Source organism: Chenopodium album, chromosome 1, assembly GCF_948465745.1.
Source record: "Chenopodium album chromosome 1, dcCheAlbu1.1, whole genome shotgun sequence".
Lineage (NCBI taxonomy): Eukaryota > Viridiplantae > Streptophyta > Magnoliopsida > Caryophyllales > Amaranthaceae > Chenopodium > Chenopodium album.
Genome location: NC_137834.1, coordinates 86,641,867 through 86,664,116, shown reverse-complemented (window position 1 = coordinate 86,664,116; position 22,250 = coordinate 86,641,867). Strand labels below are relative to the sequence as shown.

The window sequence follows — 22,250 nt, the reverse complement described above, 5'->3', positions numbered from 1 at the left end:
TACACCGTTAATTATGTTGCAATAATGCAATTTCCATTAATTTCTTGCTTTCAGTTCAACTTTTCAAGTTGTGTTGCTTTGATTACAAGTATATTCTTCTTGTTCCTTCCTTGATTAATTGACTTGCCTTATAAATACCGGTGCTAATAATGTACGTTGTTTGAATAGATGTAAATGAATACGAAGTAACAGAGAAAATAAAATATATAACGAGTACATAATCTATATATTAAGTATGTATTTTATATAAAATTGATCTAACAACTAACTCCCGTGTGGCTTGCTATAATATATACATAGTATTTTATATTGTCGCCAACATTTTGCCATGTTTTGTGATAATTGGGAAACAATAGGTTAATATATGTAATGATGATGTGATTGTTGGATTATTGAAATTCAAGGCAAACAATGAAACACATATACTATTCCCTAACTTGATTATTTAATGCTTGATGAGCAAGTAGTATAAGCATCACTTAATCAACCATCAATCATATTTTCATGTTTAAAAGGCGAGTTCATCAATGTTCAATCATATGATTACACCTTGTAACTCAATCATTTAAAAATTTATCTCTGATTACACCTGGAGACCAAATAGTCGCATCATACAATCACAATATAGAAAGAATAATGTAACTATTCTAAATACTTACTATATAATTCAATCACGTATAAAATCCTCAACTACTTTTGAGCATAAAATCACAAAAGTAGCATATATTCTTATCATTATCTTGGACGATGAATTGAATGAAAGAATATTAGTCAAATGATTAGCCATTAGTAGTGTGCATGCAACAACTAACCAACTAACGTAGGAAGAACACTAAATTTATGAATAATTTTACATCTTTCTAAATCGTATCAAAACCCTTTTTTACAAGATCATACTAACTTTCAAGATTCAACGAAAGATCAAATAGTTTAAATTAGGGGGTTTGAATCTTAGCTACTTCCAAATTATATATTGAACATTTTTTGCTATATTATATGTAGTATGTTTTGTGAGGACACGTGGACATGAAATTAGCAATTCACGATTTCCCACACCAAATCAGCCCACTAAAGAATTTCGTTGCTAGTCGTTATAATTAAAACGACCGACAATTAGTCACTAGCATTAGAAACATTAATTATTATATTAATATAATTGCTTCACTTGATAAATTAGCTTATCCACTTAATAATCTGCCGCCAATCACATAATTACTTGTAGGTTTGTAACTTCCCACTCAGGTGTACGATGTTTCTAAGCAAGCGCGTTATATGTTCTCTCTCTTCTTAGTTGTTCATATTTTGGGATCTTCATATTCATCATTATTATTATTTTAATATGTGAATCCACTTGAGTTTAGAGTTTTAAATTTTGTTTGTTATCGTTTTAGAAAGATTATATCAGTATAATAAATTTGGTGAAAATCGAGAATACTTTAAAAAGATAGACATTTCGTTCTAGTTTAAAATATCAATTAAAAAATAGTAATACTTTTACAATTGACCAAAGTATTCAATCTTGAATTAGAAATGATTAATATGAATATCAATGGAAATTTGAATATGCAGGTAACTATACTTAAGGATTTTCCGTCTTTACAAAAAACGAGAAAGGAAAAAAAAAAAAAAAAAAAAAAGAGGCGAACAAAAATGACAATGCAAATTGATTGGTTTCATGCTCATACATGTTACATATTAAGCTTACCAACGTGACAATGTAGAGATGAGTTTAATAAATAATTAATCATATAAAACATCTTAGGTATTAATCCTCCATTAATGACTTGTCATGTTTCAGTGTGACCAAATAATGCAATTAGTATGCAACTAACATGATCTATTAGTTACATTTGTACTTCCAAATAATTCAAATTAAATTTAGATTTGTTGCCCTTAACAAATTTACCTGACAATTCCGATCCAACCTGCTTGCATTGGATTGGAAAATGGAAGGAAAGGAATGGAAATATTCTAAGAAAACTACTCTTCAATTCCATTTGGAATTTTGCAATCTAATTTTTGTTGGTTTTATTTAAAGTTTCTACTATCATTGGAGTTGCATCTATGCTCACATTTACATGAAATTGTTGAGAAAATTATAGGAATGAGGCCCCTCAAAGAACAAGCTAAGAGCACTTAATTTCAGCTATTTTGATTTATATTTGATCATTAAGGGTAGTATGGGCAATGTAACACGAAGAATAAATGTTGCAATAGACAAATCACAAACATCAGTCAAAGCGAATTAGATAAATATTACCCAAAAAAAAAAAAAAAAAAAAACATTTCACTTATTTAAATATGGATAAAATATAAAGAGTAAATTTGCAAGTAAAGCGACTCGGCCACTGGGGTGCATCCACATCAGTAGTGGGCCAGGTGAAAAAAACCGAGTATCAGTGAATCAACCTCTGCCTTGTTTACTCTTCCCTTTTCTTTCCTTTTTCCTTTTCATTGGTGCGATCCTCTGTCTCTGACTATACCTTTGACATTTCTCATCCAATTTATTAATTACTCCAAATCACTAATTAATTAATAAATATTCCTTTAAACTTAATTAAAATAAATTAAGTCACAAACAAAATAATGAGACATTTGAAATAGGGCGGTGATGCCCCCACATGAGTCGGTCCAACACTATTACACCAATCTTCTCCTTATTACTCTATATATACCCCAAATATTAACTACTCAATCCTTTACAATTAAGATTCCTCTCTTCACTTCTCCATACATTTTTTTCTTCCTTTATTCTCGCCTTCATTTCTTATTATTATCGTTACTTCTACATTATACACTTATATATAAAACTCTCATTTCATTTTATTCTCTTCTTGTTCTTGAATTGAATTTTGATACTACTACTACGTACGATATTAATTCATTAAGTTTTGTGTAACATACATGATGGATTCAATCAAGTTGTACACAATAGTGGTTTTATTCGTGTTGAGTGGTGAGTATGTGTCGGGTACCACGTTTACGTTTGTAAACAAATGTGACTATACTGTTTGGCCGGGGATACTAGCAGGAGCTAGTAGCCCTAAGTTAGATAGTACAGGGTTTGAGCTCCAGAACGGTGGGACTCGAACCTTTCAGGCTCCATTGGGTTGGTCGGGTCGGTTTTGGGGCCGGACTAACTGCAACTTCGATGGCGCAGGTCAAGGCACCTGCGCCACAGGAGACTGCGGGTCCGGAACCATGGAGTGTAACGGTAGCGGGGCTACCCCGCCCGCCACCCTAGCGGAATTCACCCTGAACGGTAGCGGCGGGCAGGACTTTTACGACGTAAGCCTAGTCGACGGCTACAACCTCCCTATGATCGTGGAATCGAACGGAGGATCAGGCGGGTGTCAAACAACGGGGTGTTTGGTTGACCTAAACAAGCGGTGCCCGAGCGAGCTTATGGCGGAAGGTGGCGGCGCGTGTAAGAGCGCGTGTGAGGCGTTCGGAACACCGGAATATTGTTGTAGCGGGGAATTTGGAACGCCTGACAAGTGTAAACCATCAATGTATTCAGAGGCATTTAAAAGCGCGTGTCCAAGAGCATACAGTTACGCATACGATGATGCAACTAGCACGTTTACTTGCAGTGGTGGGGATTATACCATCACCTTCTGTCCCTCTTCTCCAAGGTACCGCCTCCATCTCTCTTTTATTATTACAACAACCTCGTTTAGTAAGCAGTAATAAATCACCCGTGAAACAATAATTCAGCTTTGGCTTAATTCGATCATTTAAATAAATGTTCTCCTAAAAAGAAAGATTAAAGGTGGAAAATGTTTAATCAATCTTAACACAAAGGTTCTTTCTAATTATCGGGTTAGCAAAACAAAAATTTACTGTTTTTTACTTTTTTATCTAAAATATCTTACTAGGCTAAATTAGCTAAACCTACCTTTTGTTTTTATTTAATTTTACGTATTTATTGTCTTTATTTTGAGGTGCACAAAAAAGTATTACAAGGACTATTGAGCTAATAAAATTGCAATTTTTTGTAATGATGCAGTCAAAAATCGTCAATGGGCACTCCAACAAGTAACATGGGAGCAACACCCGGGACCGAGGCTGGACCTGTGGCCGGGGCCGTTACTGGTTCTGGCACAGACACGGGTACGGGTACAAATACGGGTACAGGGTCATTGATGGCGGATGGGTCATGGTTCGCGGGCTTAGCCTCTGGAGACTCTACAAATACAAGACATCCTAACTTTGGGTTACAATTAGCATTGCTATTCATTGTCCTCACATCTTTGGCCACCTCACTATTTAACTTGTAGTTTCTCTCAATTAAGAAAGAAAGGTTGAGGAGATCATCTAATAGTTAGTTCATTCAAAGGCATTCGACACGAAAATATTATTTTTTTTAATATCTGAGCGAATGACAACACGCTAACTTAGTTAGTAAAGTCTTTGGAAAATATATGGGATTCGATTTTATTTGGAATTCGTCCCATACCCTTTTTGATTCATTGAGAAATGAAAAGATTAGCATTGGACTAATGCCTAAAAGATGATGGCATACTCGACACAAGAAAGATTTTCCGTGACACACTACTACAAAAATGGACAAATTAAAGAGAACGATTGAAGCTACGGCGATTTTAGCTAATAGATGGAGATGGCATTCCATTTAAATTTTATTCTTAGGATGGTTGTAAAATATTTAGGCTATCATTGTATATTGTAATTTTTTTTTATTATTATTTTAATCATTTGAGAAATTTTTAGTAGATCCCATTTTACAGCCTATTGATTCGTCCAAGATGAGATGCTTTAGGAGGAAGAAAAGTGAGGATGTTAAAGAAAAGATAGATCCATTTTGAGATATGTACGATTGCTCCCCTTTGTTTGTTTTAACTTATGAAAAGTATAGTTCAACAATAATATAAAGGAAATTGATTTTTTTTTTTTTTTTTTTTTTCTCAATGTCAATTTGATTTTTCTAGCTATCTTTAGTGTAAATGGAAAATCAAACTTTGCAATATTCATAATCTTTAATCGTGTCACCCTTTTACCATTCATTATAAAATTCACAATTTGGACGTATAGCTAATTTCAATTTGTAGTACGAATAGATCTACATATACTCCGTACTATTTTTGTTCGAAAATATGTACTCCGTAGTATTTATCATGAAGATAATTTGTAACCGTTAATCCGAATAAAGTACTTAAACCCTCCCCAACAGCGATCAAAGCTACTAACTTGGCGGCGAGCCGGCGAGGATCTAAGTCTTAAGGTGTAGCACTTGACCAGCTACAGATACAAATGAAAAATGAGGTTGGGAATCCTAGGGGTCCTTACAATATGTTTATACGTAGTTCTTTATAGTAATCACCCAAATAATGGGAGTCAAGACATACAGAATCATATTAGCAATCATAGGAAATACAGATGTTTATAAAGGCTAGTGTATTGCTACTTGCTAGCAATATAAAAGAAAGCAAATGAGAATAACAATTATGAGGAAAGATACCCAAAAAAAAAGTTAAATAAAGATAAAAAAAGAAAGGATATTACAGTTATCTATAGAATCCTCACTTGTCTATAATTCGACCTGGACGATTTTGGGCAGCTCCGTGATAACAACCACATTAACAAAACTGACTATATATTATATTGTTTGTTAAACATGTAATGTACAATAAACCCGTTGTATACAAGTTATTGCTCACAAAATGGGAAAGGGGAGGGGAGAGGGGAAAGGAAAGAAATTGACCACTATATGAAGTACAACTCGTCGACTCAACAGTCTGCAAAACTAAAGGTTGAGGTATTCTTCGTAGCATCATCTGCAAATGCAAGATCTTTACATTCCTGTATACACTAGCTTAAGTTGCTATCAGTTTCATCTCTTTTTCAAAGAATACAAATCTAAAAATTGATTAATAATGCTCCAATCATAAAGATTAAAGGGAAGGGTACACGCAAAAATATCTTTTGCTAATTTCCAATGAACAATACTCTCTAGAAGCAGACAGCTCTAATCTGCTGGAAAGTCTTCAAGTCCCCCGATTAACCAACTGAAATGGTTCCAATAAACTTCAAGCGCAAGTCATCTACTACCTGTCAAAACAGCTGAAATTAGCACAGCCCAGAAAACTTTTTTTTTTTTTTTTTTTTTTCGCGTGATATGCTACAAAAAGCATCATTTCCTTTCCACTACCAACGGTGCACAACCATAAGATTGTCAAGAAAACATTAACATTATAGAAATCATATAAATGATGTAATGTAATGATCTAACTCATTCAGCACATGCACATACTTCTATCGTTTTCACCAGTAACTGTAAACTGCTATTACTAATTTTGGCTTTTATAGGCTGGCTTGAACTTTATTCTCCTTATAATCCTCAATTAAAGCTCCTGCATCTTTATTTTCTTTTTATAAAATATATATATATATATATATATATATATATATATATATATATATATATATATATATATATATATATATATATATATATATATATAAGGTTTAGTGGAATCCTCAAAAACGCCTCACATTTTGGAATTGATATTGAAATTAGTGGTACTAATTTGTAAGTACTAACAACTTAATGCGTCCAAAAAAAAGAACTAGATTTAGAACTACGAGTAGCTATTGATTGAAGTCTTTAAGTAAATCCATTTCAACTCAAATATAATTGGTGATTGTTTACAGGAAAAGGTTAGTTTTATGTCTCCGAACAGACTCCGAGGAAAAAAAATTGAAAAGCACACCAGCACTCAATACAACCTGGCTGCTATCTGGGATTATTAAGGGTCAACAGGAAAAGATACACAAATAATGACTGGTACTGAAGGATGCATGCATAAACAATAGTTTAGTCTGATTAACAAAAATATAGGTCCTGTAGCTGTCTTGATGAATGATTAAAAAGCTAAAGGAGTAAAAAGAGTCAAAAAGGTAACCTATCTTCACTAAAAGAGTGGGAAAAACATTAAACAAAAAGTGGAAATAGAAACAAATGACTCCAAATTGCTTCCAAAGCTTCCCTAGAAAGATGCTCGTCCAGCTGAACTGAACGGTTCTTTACCTACTTAAAATGAATGCAGACACCACCAAGACTTAGAGCTAAAAAGAGGGAATCAAATGACTAACTTTTCCTATGAAGATAAAGAGATAGAAGAGATTCTCTCTTTCTATTTTATTTTCTTATCTTTATTTTGGCTTCTTAATTAAAGAAAACTATCACAGGTTAACAAGTAATAAATTCTAAATAAAAGCGGAAAATCGTAGCAACAGTAGAAATGAATCATAGGGACCAGGTCAGGTGGGTTTAGAATAGGATTTTTTGGGAAATTAAAGTAAATCCTTAAGATTATAACTCGTGCAATACGATGCCACTTGAATTCTTTTTTTGCTATTCTTCTAACATTATATCTAGTCGAGGATCACTTTTTCTTAATGGACGGACATATGCAAAGGCTTCTAGTGTGCAAAATTAAATGTTAAAGACAAGGAATATTCCAGGAAGTCAAAAGTTTGCAGGATACCACAATATTTAAATGGAAAGACAGATGAAAAACTAATGATTGCTCTCCTAACCTATTGGCAAACTTTAAGAACGGTGTTCAAGGACAGCCTTGATTAATAGTGGTGTATGGCATATAATGGGAGATGCTTAAGGACCACAGCTAAATAGACATACAGACTACTAACACTAAATTTCTAGAACTCTTTCACAAATGGGACGGCTTACTTTTACAAGGATCACTTACTAGCAATATGGCTGCAAAAGCCAAGTACCAAGGTAAAAAAGATTGCTGATATCACCTATGTTACTTGGACTCGGATGAAGTGTCAAATTAGACACGGGTGTCCAAGTATCGGACTCGCCCATTTTTTTGATAAAAGTTTTGTTTTTAGTTAAAAATGAAGTGTCCAAGTGTCGGTGTCGGTGTCCGACACGAGTCGTGTCGACACGGACACGTGAGGTAAATAAAAGAGTCAGAGTAACATAGGATATCACTATAATATTAATGAAGCAGAACATTCTGAAGTGTAAAAACACAAAGAGCACAGACAATTTGATCTAATAAAGCTTAAGGCTTCACCGTGAAATTTTGAGCAACAAGGGGTAGCAGTGATTCGCCTCATAATTGGGCCAGGATTGATCACCCTTCATAAGTTCCTGATGACGCATCCAGACCCTATCATCATATTTATCTGATATGCTGTAGCGCAAGCCACCCTCCATTATCACCTCCAGAAATTTGTCCAATGAGTCGCCCCTTCTGGGACTGAAGAAAATAGCTTCAGAGGAACATGAATCTTTCAACAATAATTTCACAGTTCGAACTAAGCCTTTATGGAATTTCTTGAAAAATGTGCTGCCAAGACAACAAGATATATAAATAAATAAAATAAATTTGACCGATTTGAAACATAAACCTTGTATATTGTAAATGTAAAGCATACATTATGGTAGCATGTCAAGATTTTTTTAAAATGGTAACGAAGAGCACCTATACAGGAAAACTTTACCAGTCGTATAAGAACCCATTTGAAAAAATAATCACAGCCTCTGTTTCGCATTATTTAGAAACATATTTCTAGTAAAATGATAAAGATTAAAAAATATATACATCTAGGATATCAATCAAATCACATGACTTTCCTTGTAACAAAAAAGAAACCATGCTTGAACTGCAAAATGTCATTCATGGACAGACTCCAACTTTGCAAGAGAATAATATGCACTTTCCCAAAAAAGAATGTGGAATATTATCCAATTCTATCCACCTATATTGTGACAGATCCATCAGAAGACAAAAATTACATACCAGTCGCTTGCAATCACAATGTCAAATTTATGGGATAATGTTTCAACCTCATCTTGATTCCAGTGCAATAATTTGGAAGTCACATTTGTACTCCCAAAAGCTTCAGGATTGGCAGCTATGCTCCGCTGAATATCTGCTTGTTAAGACAACGAGATTTAAAGATACTCAACAGAACCTTAGGTAGACATGGCATTGGATTCATAAAAGCCTTAAATCATCTTCTCTCTCTCTCTCTCTCTCTCTCTCTCTGTCACACACACACACACACACACACACAAATGAGCAAGCTATCCTACTAATATGCTAAGATGATCAGGTTTCCTCGTGAATCTATCCTACTAATGAGCAAGCTAGCTAGATGTTGTTTGTTTAATGAAAAATCCAAAACTGAGTTAAGAAAATATTGAAATGCGACGAACTGATGTAGAGGGGCATATTAGGTAGTGCAATACAATTCGGTTGATGATGTCTAATTTCTGTCATAAAAAATGCGATGAACTGATGTAGAGGGGCATATTAATCAAAAGTATCATCTACTTCCCTAATTTCTGTCATTAATGATGTCTAAGCTTGCTAAATCATAGCATGAAGCTTGTCAGAACTCAGAAGAGCTCCATATAGGTTACTACTTATTACTTTATTAGTAATTACAACCTCCAAGTCATTAGAAACCTACAATTATTTAATGTCAGAATAGTCATAAAAAATAATCAAAACATAGACGGATCAATATAGAACCTACATAAACACCTACTGACTAGAAAGTAACAGTAAATGCCCATGGGCCATGAATAAGTTCATTAGAAGGATACAATCAATTACTTGTGGATTTCCATCTGATATCACAACTTCAGATGCCTCAGAGGCAGCAGCAATAACTAGACCTGCTAAACCATATCCTGCGCCTAACTCAATAACTGATTTTGATCTGAAAATAATAAAAGACCACAATTACATAATCTAGTGCATGATTACGGGGTTTAGAACAAGTTTAGCTGCCATTACAAAGCATATTCGTCAGCAAAGTTTCTGCAGAACAGTATATAGGATAGGAAGGAAGAAATTAGATACCTGAACATGTCTGCATGAGACAAGCAAAAATATGAAAGGACTTCCTCTGAAGGCCATGGACCTGAACACAAAATTGGCAAGAATGTAAATACAACTATAACATGGATAATAAATAATCAACCTGAAAAACAATAGTATTAAACATTTAAGTACAGGCAAACAAATGATAATCTGTAAAATGCAAATTAAACAATGCCATGCAAGTACAACTAGAGAAATAACTATGGAAAATGCAAGTTTCATAAATACAAGCTGAACGAGAATCAGATACACATAACTTGAACAAATTCCACCAGGTAACTGGTTAAGATTTTCAATATTCCAGCTCTTTATTACAATGGAGAGCACTGGCAATTTCTTCAAGGAAATAGAAATTTATCAGATTAAATTCACACAATCTACAACAAGTTGCATGGAAGTCCTAGCTAAATTACAGAGTCATAGGGGCGTTACTTATGCAAGTCAGTTCCAACTTCCAAATTTAAAACAATTCTAACCATAATGAATTGAATAATAAGAAGGTCTATTCACCATCTCATCCTGGAGGTTTTTTTTATATGACAAAATGCCTCATTATACTCAGATGAAACTTTAACCTGATCAAAGCTTTCTTTTTACTCTCAACTTCAAACATATAAGATAGGTACAAACAGGGGTCCACCTCATCATCCATGACACATGCAATTAGAGCAACACCTAGCCTCGGACAAACACTAACTAGTTGTAGAAAGCAAACACAATTAAGCAAAGAATGAACAAGACATTAATAATTATGATGACTTACAAACAACACCAGTGTTATCAATGTCATACTTGTTGCAGATCTCAAAATCACTGATACTAGCACAATTGTCCCTCCTTTGACTGTCAAATCGAAATTAACATTTATCAAGCTCATACAGCACAAAGTTTGCATACGGAATGCAATGCCTTCATCATACAAAGAGCTCAGAAAACAGCTCTAAGAGTAAAATGATACTTCGTATGACAGTCATTTAGCATTTTAGCCTCATGAGTCATGCCTAACGAGCAACTGCTAGCTAACAAAGCACCCGCTAATTTGTGTCATTAACTCTGCTGAGTAGCGAATAAATCAATGCATTTTCAAGGTCATCTCAGCAAAATTATAAGAATTCACATAACATGGCACAAAGAACAGGTATGAAACACAATTTGCAGCCTAATTTTGTTATTAGTCCAAAAGTTTCTCACTGTACAAATTCACACACAACAATTCATACGTTTCGGGTAGCATTTTGTGGGGCATTAGCGAATTTGGAAACAAACATGATTGCTATACATCCAACTGTTTCATCGTCAAACATTACAAAAATGTTTCTTCATCAACAAACACATAACCCCAAATCATTTCAACATAATACCATCAAACAGAATAAAGGGTACAAAAATACTTAATTACAGTAAATATTGAAAGTGGGAAAAATTAAAAACTCACAAAAGAAAGAGATTATGATTAATATTGTTTGAAATGGGCAAAGAGTAACAATAGCAAGCATCCATTGTTAAACCCTCAACCTCAGAATTATCGCTGGAAATTGGGTGAAGATGACATGGGATCAAATTAAAGCTTTGATTTCCTTTCCCTTTTCTCGAAATGCGATTAATTATTTCTTGTGATTCAGATTTTTCGTCTGCAAAATTTCAATGAAATTTAGTACAAATTGAATAAAATTACAGCTATTACAAGCAGAAATTATGCAATAGAGAAAGAGATTAGTACCAGATTGAGAAGGAGAACGAGAAAGAAGGGCATTGCGAAGAATTTTCCATCTGAGAGTGGAAGGTTTGGGAACTTGATCATTGCATTCTTCCATTGTTCTTGATTTCTGTTTTCTCTCTCCTCTGTTTCTTAGAAGAGTTAGAACTAACCCCAGTTTGTTTGTTTTTTTTTTAATCTCAATTTTATTACTACTATTATTTATTTTTTTTTAACAAAAATCTCGAAATTATTTGGGATGTAATTGCAAACAAATTTATTGTATTAAAACTTTAATCGATCTTTCAAAAAAAAAAAAAAAAAAAAAAAACACAGGAAATACAAATTATGTTGATTATGCGTTTTTTTTTGTTGTCACAAATTTGACTTTGTTGGTTGTAAATCAACAATTAGGGTTTAATTTGGATTTGTTAGATTATAAACACAGGATTACAGGAGCATGATGCTATGAAAATTGAACTTAATCAGCTTTTATGTAATGTGGAAATTTATGGAAAGAAGGTAAAAATTGGAGAGCCAAGAATCAAAATTACGAATATACCAGCAGATTACAAGATTCTAATGGATTAATGTGTAGTCTTACTTGTATAAGTGATGTAAGTGTGCGCAAATGTAATTGAATTGTGGCTTTTGAAAAGAAAAAAAAAACACTTTGTACTCAGAAATATTATCCGAGATTAACACGAAACATTGATCTCTGAGATGAGCTTGAAATCGCCCGTATTTATGCCTCTAGACTAATTTCCATAAATGTCAATATATTCAATAATTCAATACAATTTCAAAAATATGGGTTATATTTGAGGACACTCCATCAAACTTGCTCAATTAATAATAGGAGTAAGAAAATCAGTTTGCAGGAATTTCCTCCATCAAAATTCAAACCCGTATCTAGCACCAACAAAACACAAACCAATACGTACATTTCTTGAAGAGTGGCCTCTCAGCCCACAATTCATTACTTGAGTTGAGAGTATACCTTCAATGCGAAGATATTGCATGTTTCTGGTTTCTCATACATGAATGACGTCTCTACTCTCTAGTGGATGGAGGAAAATGCAAGAAAATGTTCTGTATGAACATACGATGGTTGTATACAACTATCCATCCAAAACATCTAGAGCATAGCAGAGGTAAGCTTGATGCCTGGTAACTTCATCAGCATTTCAATATCCCCAGCATCGTTCCAACCAAGCCGTACTAGCTAGCAGCTATTACCCACACATTTGATCAAAGTTGTTGACGGTGCCAAATACATAAATCACCAATCTCAAGAACGCCCATGAGTAAACTGACATCTGGTAGACAGACTGATTCATCGAGAACTTTCTTTTGATTTGGAGGAGGGGTATGACTCAGATGAGGTGAGGAAATTAATATCTGAGATTAAATCCTAGAGGAGAGGCAACACACAACTCTTCCTTCCAAGCGAGAGAAACAACAATGTGTTCCTTGCTCGTGAAATCTGTGACCTGGATAACTTATTCTGGAACAATGATTGATTCCGACTGTAAAAGTAGGAGATATATTACAGAATCAATGATAATATCTCCAAATTCCCAGGGGATTTTCCACATTTTTTTGACGTCAATCACATGTCTATGACTGTCTTAACCCTCAGGGTTTACCTTCAGGAACCACCAGTCACAAGGGCAACTTAGTGAATTTGGCAACAAATAACCCGCTAGTTTGGGATGTTACGGGATCAAATCTCAACGTCTTAGCTACCCGACCAATCTTGCATGGCCAAGTATTAAAACCATCTATTTCTTGAAGCTCTGCAAAGATAGAAAAGCTTTGCATTAACATACATTTCAAAAGAACCGAAAGTACACTGACATTAACACACAGCATTAAAAGACTCTTCCGTACTTGCCAAACAAAAGGTTTGTGCAAATGACAGTTTGGAGTAACTTGGAGAAATGTTTCTTCTCTTTTACCCATTTTAAATCTATATATCTATATATATATATATACATGGCACCCTTGCCTGCCAGGCGTTCTCAAGCATGCATGCATTACAAGAATGTACAAATATATGAATGGCAGAAACTAGCAACATATACTCACCAGCTGATGAATTAGCCAACAGGAACCTCTCAATCACTTCTTCATTTTGGGCAACTGTCAAGCTATACAGCAAGAAAAAGAATCAAATACAGATGCACAATTAGCCTTTTATAGTCCTAAGGAATATCAATCAAAAGCATATTGGACTAAGATACCTGCAAGTGCTGTAGATAAGTGAGCCCCCAGCTTTAAGCATTCGGAAACCATTACTCAGAAGTCGAAACTGGGAATAGAGAAAAGGCCCAAAAGGGAGACGTTAAAGATTAAACAAAAGATGGTAGCAATAGGCCTCAACACAATAAATCCAGGCAACAAATAACATATAGGCGTATAGCTAAACATATTTTTAAAATAAAGAGAAAAAAAGAAAAGAAAAACTTCCATCATTCTCAGCAACAATAACTGCTGTCAGCAAATTAAGGGAGAACTAAAAAGGGCAGAACAAGCTATGAAGTACAAGACATGGCTTGAGTACAATTTTATTTCAATACAACATAGCATCAAACTAATCCAAGACGGATGGATGTTAATGTTTTCTACTTCATAAAACAGGACTCAAAATTTCACTTTATGTATCCTAGCCAATAACTAATCAGATCATCAGAGGCAATCCATGATTCCACTGACAAGAGGAGAGGCACGAGACAGGAAGGAAAAATAATAATAATCCGCCAAAATTCTATTACAATTGTATATAGCACCATAATCAATGGATCTCAATAAAACTTCCCAAATTCAATAACCAAAGGTTCCTCAAGACCACTCAAATTCAGGGCAGGAATACAAAATTTCTCTCCGTGAAGGAGTTTACTCAGGAACAAGGCCCAGATCCACTCTTGCCAAATCTTTAGCAGGTAAACAACTGGGCGTAGTGGGACTTGGGCCTGGGGTTCAAGCATTATCTACTGCTCTCAAGATTCTCCAAAATATTGGTTTGAATCTGAATTTCATAGGAAGCTTTTTTTTAAGAGTCATGATGGCCAAATCAACATTTTTACAGAAATTAAAAACCTATAGATACATTTTTTTCCCCGAGTCCTGGCCATAATAAAAAGACATACATGAACACTATATCAAACAAACTACAAAATAGCAAATACGGGTATATGACTGTATGAGAATCTAAAGCCATTATATTGAGCACAATAATCAGCATATTTGATACATACAGTGATACACACAACTTTCAATAAGCTGACATCCAAAAATATCAAACTGCAAATAGCATAAATTGTATGGTGATTACTTGGAGATTTGTAAGGTCATCGGTTCTCTCTGCATCTAGCACACGGCGTTGAAGTGTTTGCCAGCCCCAATTTTCAAATTTTTGAACATGCCTAATTGATCCATCATGAGTGCATTCAGCATCTACTAGGACCTGGTATCGTAGAATTAAAATATTTTAAGCATGAAGAACCAGTACAGCCAAGAACCAAGAAGATTATGAAAACGTTGATAATAAAATAAGGAGAGCTAACAGTGGCTTCACATGCATCTGAGAAAATATGCAAATCCAAAAAATCAAATACATAAGAATCATGATGATATCAAACATGTAAGAAAAATCAAGGCATGGGCAAAAAAGAACACATTTTGATGGTGTTGAACACAAGCAGCGGAAATCCAGAAGAAAAAAAAAACTTCATGAAATCTAAAAAATAAGCAAAAATCAAGAAATATGACCTAGAGATTGAATAGCGTATCTGTGAGCGCACGTGTACACACACACACACAAAACCTCAAGAATAGATATCTGGTCTCTGATGTAAATAACACTTCCTTAAAACAAAAGAAGAGGAGTCAAAGTTGAAATTGTTTCAAATGGGCAAGTTTCCAGCTCAGGGCTTCCAGCAGATAAAATTTCATATTAACTATTCTTCATCTCTAATTTGCTACTCTCTCTAAGACTCTAATCCATTAAGTTGTTCCCATTTCACTCTAACACGTTTGTCAATGTACATTTTAAATCGTTAATATCTCCAATTACATGTTAGCAAAAATTTATAGTTTAATATCTAGAAGTACTCATCGAGACAGATCAAACAAGACCCCCACTTGACCATTTTTTCCTTATACATGGGAAGAATTTAGAAATTTCGCCTAAGTTGTGAATAGTGTCTAGATTCCAAATGGGAAGAAAACTTAAGATAGAAGTATGTAGTAGTAGGCCAGTCAAATGAGTCAATACTTAGTAGTCTTATCAATTGATCATCCAAATTGTGCGGTATGGCTGTATTACTTGTATATATCTGCTCCCTTACCCATCCAAGGAGGAAGCCTCATTAGAGTCATAGTAATTCCATAATGATATAGTACAAAATGATATCAAAACCAAAAAAATGAGTATAATTTATAAAGCAACAGAGGAGACCGAGCCAAATATATTAGGAAAATATGGACACAGACAGGGGAGAGGGAAAGCTGAATGAGTGGCATTGTGAATTGTGATCACTATTGGTCTCTAGGCATTAAGGAAATTCTAGAATCCTATACTATTATGCTGAAAACTCACTGAGAAAGGAACCATGAATAAGGCAAATACAATTTGTAGACCTGTGATAAGGTAAAAAAAAATATCCCAGCCAGAATTTTTTATGGTAACAATAAACTATGATCTAATCAAAACAGTTCCTAATATGTCTAGACAACTACAGTAGATCATAGTTTTAAATCCTAATAACTAATAAGAACATTCATCAAACATCAAAGTTCTATGGGAAAAATGAAGCACACCCAAAACAAAAACACTTGAAATAAACTTTTAACCACAATGGTTATGTAATCACATTTTACCAGCAATCAGACTAGCAAAAAGAATTAAAAAGCTTACACAGAACATTTACCAGCAGTTAAAAATGCCAGACAAACCACAAATGGGACTCTGAATGAGACAAGACAATAAGAATACCTTGTCATAACCGCAAGCATAAAGCTCATCATCATTTACAGTCTGGTATAATTCATCTCTTGTACAGCCAATGACTCCTGAATGCTTCCCATAGAATATAAGTTCTGGTTCTACGATCTGTAATGGGCTAACTTCCCTTGCTTTTGCTGCACGTTTCCTTTCCTTCCAAGGCCGCTTAGAAGTCCACTCCTTAAATACATCTACTTTCTTTTCCAAAGTAGAACCATTAGCTGAGTACATGAGAAAGAGCTAATTCAGACACAACTTCCACTAGTATTACCAACTAAACAAGGAATGCAAGCACCATATTCCTACACTTACATAATTTAGAAGCAACAGAGTCTCGGAAGGGAATCAAAGAGAATGATGTGCCATCAGCAACCAAGAGCCGACAACGATCACCCAGAGCATATTTCTGCACCATAGTTCTGCAAGCTGCCAGACGATGTCTAGCAACATCGACACCAGTAGCAGAACCAGAATCACCAAGAATATCTAATATCATACAAAGTTTTGCACCTGCCAACAAAAGTGATATTACTCATATAAAGACAGGTTTGAGCAATTACTCTCAGGACTGACAGATGTACGATAAATATGTATCTCTCGTATTATGATATACTATCAGATGGAGATATATCAAATAGTGGCTTCTTAAGATATCAACAACTTTGAATGCCAATATTTCCCTCTCTAACATACACCGAAGTATAAAATAAGATTCAAGAAATTGTAATTCCATATACATCAAAGAAATGAACCATCACCATCCAAGTTACTCTAGCATGATATAGCTAAACAATCCTGATAGTTTAACACAAATAAAAACAAGTGCTTTCAAATAAATACTAAACCTTACATCACAAAACTACCCAAAAGTTTATCTAAAACTCTAGAAGGATGAAGCAGTTTATGTTACTAATACAATATTATCTCCTATCTTAGATAAAACTGTAAAAAATTGATACTTATATTAGAAGCAGAACATTTTTATGGCTATGGTGCTACTAGATGATAAGCCTTTGTCTGCTAGCAACTTGAAACAATAAATGAAAAGATACACTATTGTAATTATGAAGGGAAAATGTAAGTACCTGGAGCAGCACAAAGATCAAGAACATGGTCTCCAGGAGCTATGTTCAAAGCCTGGACAGCAGCTCCTGAAGCAGCATCGATTCCATAAACCTTAAATACAAACAAAAGCATGTTTTCAAACGCTTGTGCAAGCAGCCAATAAAGGACAATCGAAGTTATAGAGCCTCACATTGAGCATAGATAAACAAGACAAAAAAAAGCCAAATTAAAAATTAAGGACAATCTGGTGCTATGATGAAAGGAGAGAAGAATACCAGAAAATTTATTGCAGTAGCAATAATACTTGTACAGAGTACTTCCTCCATTTTGAAAAAAAATATATATATATATATATATATATATATATATATATATATATATATATATGTACAATTTTTGGACAAGCTTTATTCACCTTTTGCTTGTGTTCACACACAAAATACCCTAATTATCCTTGTTCACATGTTATAACAAGTTAACAACCATTACTACCCCACCTCATCTCTCTCTCATTTGTTTGTATCATCACACAGGCAAATTTGACATTCTCCATTTATTACTCTTTTTTCTAAAATATTGTGCCCATAACAAATGGTGCGATTTAAAAAAAAAAAAAAAAAAAAAACGGAGGAAGTATAATCTAGTGCATTAAAGGCTGGTTATATGAAACACTCTGGAAATGTGCAATATATGGAACAAGAAAGTAAATGTCTTTATATAATAGAAGAGAGGAGGGGGACGACCTAAACATAGTCACTTACCATCTACACTCTACAGAATTCAAACCATCGAATATTCACTTGCCAAATGCCATTGATTGATTGCCCGTTAAAATTTTCTCAAAACCTCAATAACTGTCATAAACAAAAGTGAGATTTATAGCAACCATTTCTTCCTCACTCTCTCACCTACCCACGGAAGCACAAAAAGTTTTCTGCTTAAGCTTTACACACTATTAATGCCCTGATTATTACTCATCCAGCAAATTTACACAGCCATCTTCCTTTGGTGGATAAGATATACTTCATACAAATTTGTTTAATGAATAAAATATCATGACTCATGAGAAGCAACTAGTAAGATATTTGTACCTCACTTGCAAATAAATCAAGTAAAAACAACTTGTCTTTTAAAACAACCTCTTTACCTTCACATGGTTCACCAAGTTAAAAGAACATATCTCTAATTGTAACCTAATCTAATAGGAGATTCAATTTGGTATATGAGTGATCGAATGAGGCATTGTACATAGACAGGAACAATTAATACATAATCCACTCAATTAACACTCAAGGAGACAAGGAAATAGGGACACACCAAAGCATAATACAGAAAACACCAAATGCTGCCATTCTTAAACTTTTATTGTTAACAATTGTTCGTTTCCAAATTCCAATGATCAACAGTTAACAGAAAGCCCACAATAAACTACTTCACAACAAACAAAGATGCCAATTAGTAAATAATTCTATAAGTGCTCAAAATGTACAGCTATAGTACCCACATATCCAATTCAAGTTCCCCTAAACTATATACTAAAATGATTTCCTAACAAGTAAAGGCTGAATATATTAAGAAATAACATAAATTGCTATTATAAATCAACCATAATACTCAAAATAATAAATAAATAAATAAAGTGTGTTCTTCATTTTACCTTGCCTTCTTGGTAAGCCTTTGAATTGGCAATCTGAACATCAGGTGGGAGAGAATAAAAGCTTGGCAACCAACCCACTTCATTCAATTTGCATTGAAGCTCATCTTCAATCTCTCCGATTTTCGCCTCGCATCCCGGCTTCAACCTGTTACAATCAGATAGAATCATATCATAATTTAAGTATCCGATGATTATATGATCAATAATTCAGAATTGAAATGAAATTTAGAGAAAATCAAAAGAGGGGAAATTTTGGATGAAGAATACCTAATGTAGCGAGGGAGAGAATCGGTGGAAGTGTAAATTGAAGGGTCTAATCCATTATCATTGAGGAATTTGATGAATGCATCTGGAAGTGGTGAATTCGAAGTTGTATTCATCGTTTGAATTGAAGAGAGATGGTGAGAAAACTAGGGTTTCACAACATTTTTAGCGGGAAGATTGAACCAGTAATTTTCCAGAATTCCTAAATTTCAAGGTTAGGGTTGTATATGAGAAAAAAAGTCAATGAACTCTTTTCTGGGTTCAGCTTAATTTTAGTTCATTTTACTTCAATTTTAATTGAATTTTAATTTTGTTCTCTCATAAACAGTTCTATTCAGTTCAATCTCAATCACTTCAATTGTTTTAAGTGATAGGGTTTTTTTTTTTTTTTTTATTGGGTGAGAAAAGGCTAAGTTAGCGGTTAATCCCTTTGATTGGAATACCTAAAGCATCCTTTTGGATGATGACGGAGAAGGGAGACGCAAAATCATAAAAGGACTCAAATAGAGTGTCATGGTGGTGTCCTTGCTTTGTCATGTAGTGCGTCGTCATATCCGTCTCCCTGCAACTATGGTAATGGAGTAAGAATCGAAAGTGTTCAAATCCACTTAAGTGTCACAGTCCCATGGGATTTGTCATGTTCTCTTAGGGGGAGTTTGGTTCAAATAATGGTATAGGTTTGGAATGAGGAATGAAACCTGGGTGGTATGAGGTTGGAACTTGATACTTGATTTCATGCGTTTTGTTTTTATCTAGGAATGATAATTTTCCTTTTAATTTTAAACTAAAGGTATGGGTATGACTGTATAAGCCATACCCACCTCCCCTCTTGGGTTTCAAAAACTCATACCTTGGGGATTTGAAATTTCGGTTTGAAAAATGAAATTTCTAGAAACAAACATAAGGTATGGGTTTTGGTCATTCCAAACTCATACCTTATACCTAATATGCTTGAACCAAACACCTCCTTAATGGCATTTATGAGTGCAAGATGATCACCTTCTATTATTAGATTATGAATACCTAAGATTTTAGCTCCTTTTAAGTCTTCTCTTAGGCCCATCGCTTCTGCTTAAATAATTGATGTGTTTGGGTGCGGAGCCTTTGCCCCTGCAAAAATACGATATCCATTATGATTTATGAACCATTAAAGTTATTTTTGAACCTATTCGTGAACCATTTAAGTTTAACTTGTGGAAATTTATTGGAGGGGACCAAATTGTTTGAGTTGTATTACAATTTTGATTTGTCTTAGACTTTGAAGATTTACGAGGTTATCTTCGTTGCTTATATCGATATTATTGATTGGCTCATTTAATATTAATGAATTTCTAATGTACCAAATGAACCACCATGCTATAAAAATATTTTCAATCCTCTATATTGGGTCTGTTACCAAGTATTTTGGATAGAATTTAACGGCTGAATTTACAAACTAACCCTTGATATAAACAAGTTTTATTTATACTAGGTTAGTTCTCGTGCCATGAACGATAATTTTCAATAATTATTATTATTAATTTATCATTATAATTAATTTTTTATAAATAAAAAACTTTTTTTTTTTGACGAGATATAAATAAAAAAACTTAAATAAAGATATTGTTGTCAAATTTTGATAAAAATATGGAATTCAAAGGGTATGTGTGTGTGGGGGGTGGGGGGAATTCAAAAGGCATGATACATACTACCTCCGTTAGTTACATGTTATTTGCAACGATTAGACATTTTTCCTCTATATTTTATGTCAAATCGTTGCAAATAATATATAACGGAGGTAGTATAAGATGAAGTATTATAAATAAAGATATGATTACTGTAAAATAATATTTAATAATTAAAATGAAAAATAAATTTCATTAGTTTATGTAAGAAAAAAAATGTGTTAATTGATAGGAAGATTAATAAAGTAAAATAAAATACAGAGTAATTAAACAAATAAAATAGATCATCACTATTTTATTTTTATTTTTATTTTTTTTTTTTGTGTGGAAAGAATTATCATTAATTTTTTTTTTATGTCTATTTAATATTATATTCTAACTTTTTTTTTTTTGAAATAATATTATATTCTAACTTTTATACTAAGGATGTGATGTTAAACAAATTATTTTAATAAGAGAATGGAAAAAAAAAAAAAAGAGAGATTTAAAACGAAATAGTGATATGTGTCATTTTTAAAATTAAGTCTAGTATATTTATAAATTGATAAATTATTGATTATTGACTAATTATAATTATTGTGAATATAGATTATCGAACAGATAATAGAAATATGTGTTGTTAATTTTCTATAAGCATTAATTTGTTATACGAATACCTTCTTGTAGTAAAATAATGGATTTCAACCCATAATTGTAAATGTTTTATAAGGAAAAAAATGAATAGTAGAATATATTGTACATTATTATGTTAAGAATGATTTTTGTAATAACTATAAATATTTGTCAAATCTTTTTATCTTAAGTAATTATATTGTATAAGATTAGGGGATTATTTTAATAACTATAGATATTTGTGTTAAACATATATCAAATCTTTTAAATTTAAATAATTATATTGTATAAGATTAGAAATTGTTTTTGTATAAGATTTATTTTCTAAATAGAAATTTATTCCAAAAAAAAAAAAAAAAAAAAAACTAAGGACACCCCATGAGATGACATTTGT

General features: G+C 33.4%; 3 protein-coding genes across 3 annotated transcripts; 1 reads left to right on the top strand and 2 right to left on the bottom strand.

Moving 5' to 3' along the window:
• Positions 1–2,647: 2,647 nt before the first annotated feature.
• LOC145624748 (thaumatin-like protein 1) lies at positions 2,648–4,911 on the top strand. Its single transcript, XM_081677843.1, has 2 exons — positions 2,648–3,635; positions 4,010–4,911. The coding sequence occupies exons 1-2, from the start codon at positions 2,905–2,907 to the stop codon at positions 4,278–4,280; spliced, it is 1,002 nt and encodes a 333-aa protein (XP_081533969.1). The 5' UTR covers positions 2,648–2,904; the 3' UTR covers positions 4,281–4,911.
• A 655-nt stretch (positions 4,912–5,566) lies between these two features.
• Positions 5,567–11,767, bottom strand: LOC145624742 (calmodulin-lysine N-methyltransferase-like). The gene is made up of 8 exons (XM_081677838.1): positions 11,611–11,767; positions 11,326–11,521; positions 10,654–10,733; positions 9,870–9,930; positions 9,611–9,726; positions 8,799–8,931; positions 8,070–8,345; positions 5,567–6,069 (listed from the first exon to the last, which is right to left on the bottom strand). The coding sequence occupies exons 1-8, from the start codon at positions 11,702–11,704 to the stop codon at positions 6,066–6,068; spliced, it is 960 nt and encodes a 319-aa protein (XP_081533964.1). The 5' UTR covers positions 11,705–11,767; the 3' UTR covers positions 5,567–6,065.
• Positions 11,768–12,400: 633 nt separating this feature from the next.
• LOC145624734 (uncharacterized) lies at positions 12,401–19,760 on the bottom strand. The gene is made up of 9 exons (XM_081677831.1): positions 19,584–19,760; positions 19,317–19,461; positions 17,680–17,770; positions 16,907–17,104; positions 16,586–16,815; positions 14,924–15,055; positions 13,833–13,900; positions 13,678–13,739; positions 12,401–13,385 (listed from the first exon to the last, which is right to left on the bottom strand). Exons 1-9 carry the CDS (start codon positions 19,694–19,696, stop codon positions 13,252–13,254), a joined length of 1,173 nt encoding a protein of 390 aa, XP_081533957.1. The 5' UTR covers positions 19,697–19,760; the 3' UTR covers positions 12,401–13,251.
• Positions 19,761–22,250: the final 2,490 nt, after the last annotated feature.

Coding starts and splice junctions, on each gene's coding strand:
- LOC145624748 (XM_081677843.1), top strand. CDS start 2,905: ATGATGGATTCAATCAAGTTGTACACAATAGTGGTTTTATTCGTGTTG. Junction 3,636..4,009: donor TTCTGTCCCTCTTCTCCAAG/GTACCGCCTCCA, acceptor GTAATGATGCAG/TCAAAAATCGTCAATGGGCA.
- LOC145624734 (XM_081677831.1), bottom strand. CDS start 19,696: ATGAATACAACTTCGAATTCACCACTTCCAGATGCATTCATCAAATTC. Junction 19,462..19,583: donor TCTCTCCCTCGCTACATTAG/GTATTCTTCATC, acceptor TGATTGTAACAG/GTTGAAGCCGGGATGCGAGG. Junction 17,105..17,679: donor TGATCTTTGTGCTGCTCCAG/GTACTTACATTT, acceptor TTTTGTTGGCAG/GTGCAAAACTTTGTATGATA.
- LOC145624742 (XM_081677838.1), bottom strand. CDS start 11,704: ATGGAAGAATGCAATGATCAAGTTCCCAAACCTTCCACTCTCAGATGG. Junction 11,522..11,610: donor TCGTTCTCCTTCTCAATCTG/GTACTAATCTCT, acceptor GAAATTTTGCAG/ACGAAAAATCTGAATCACAA. Junction 8,346..8,798: donor ATTGTGATTGCAAGCGACTG/GTATGTAATTTT, acceptor TTGTCTTGGCAG/CACATTTTTCAAGAAATTCC.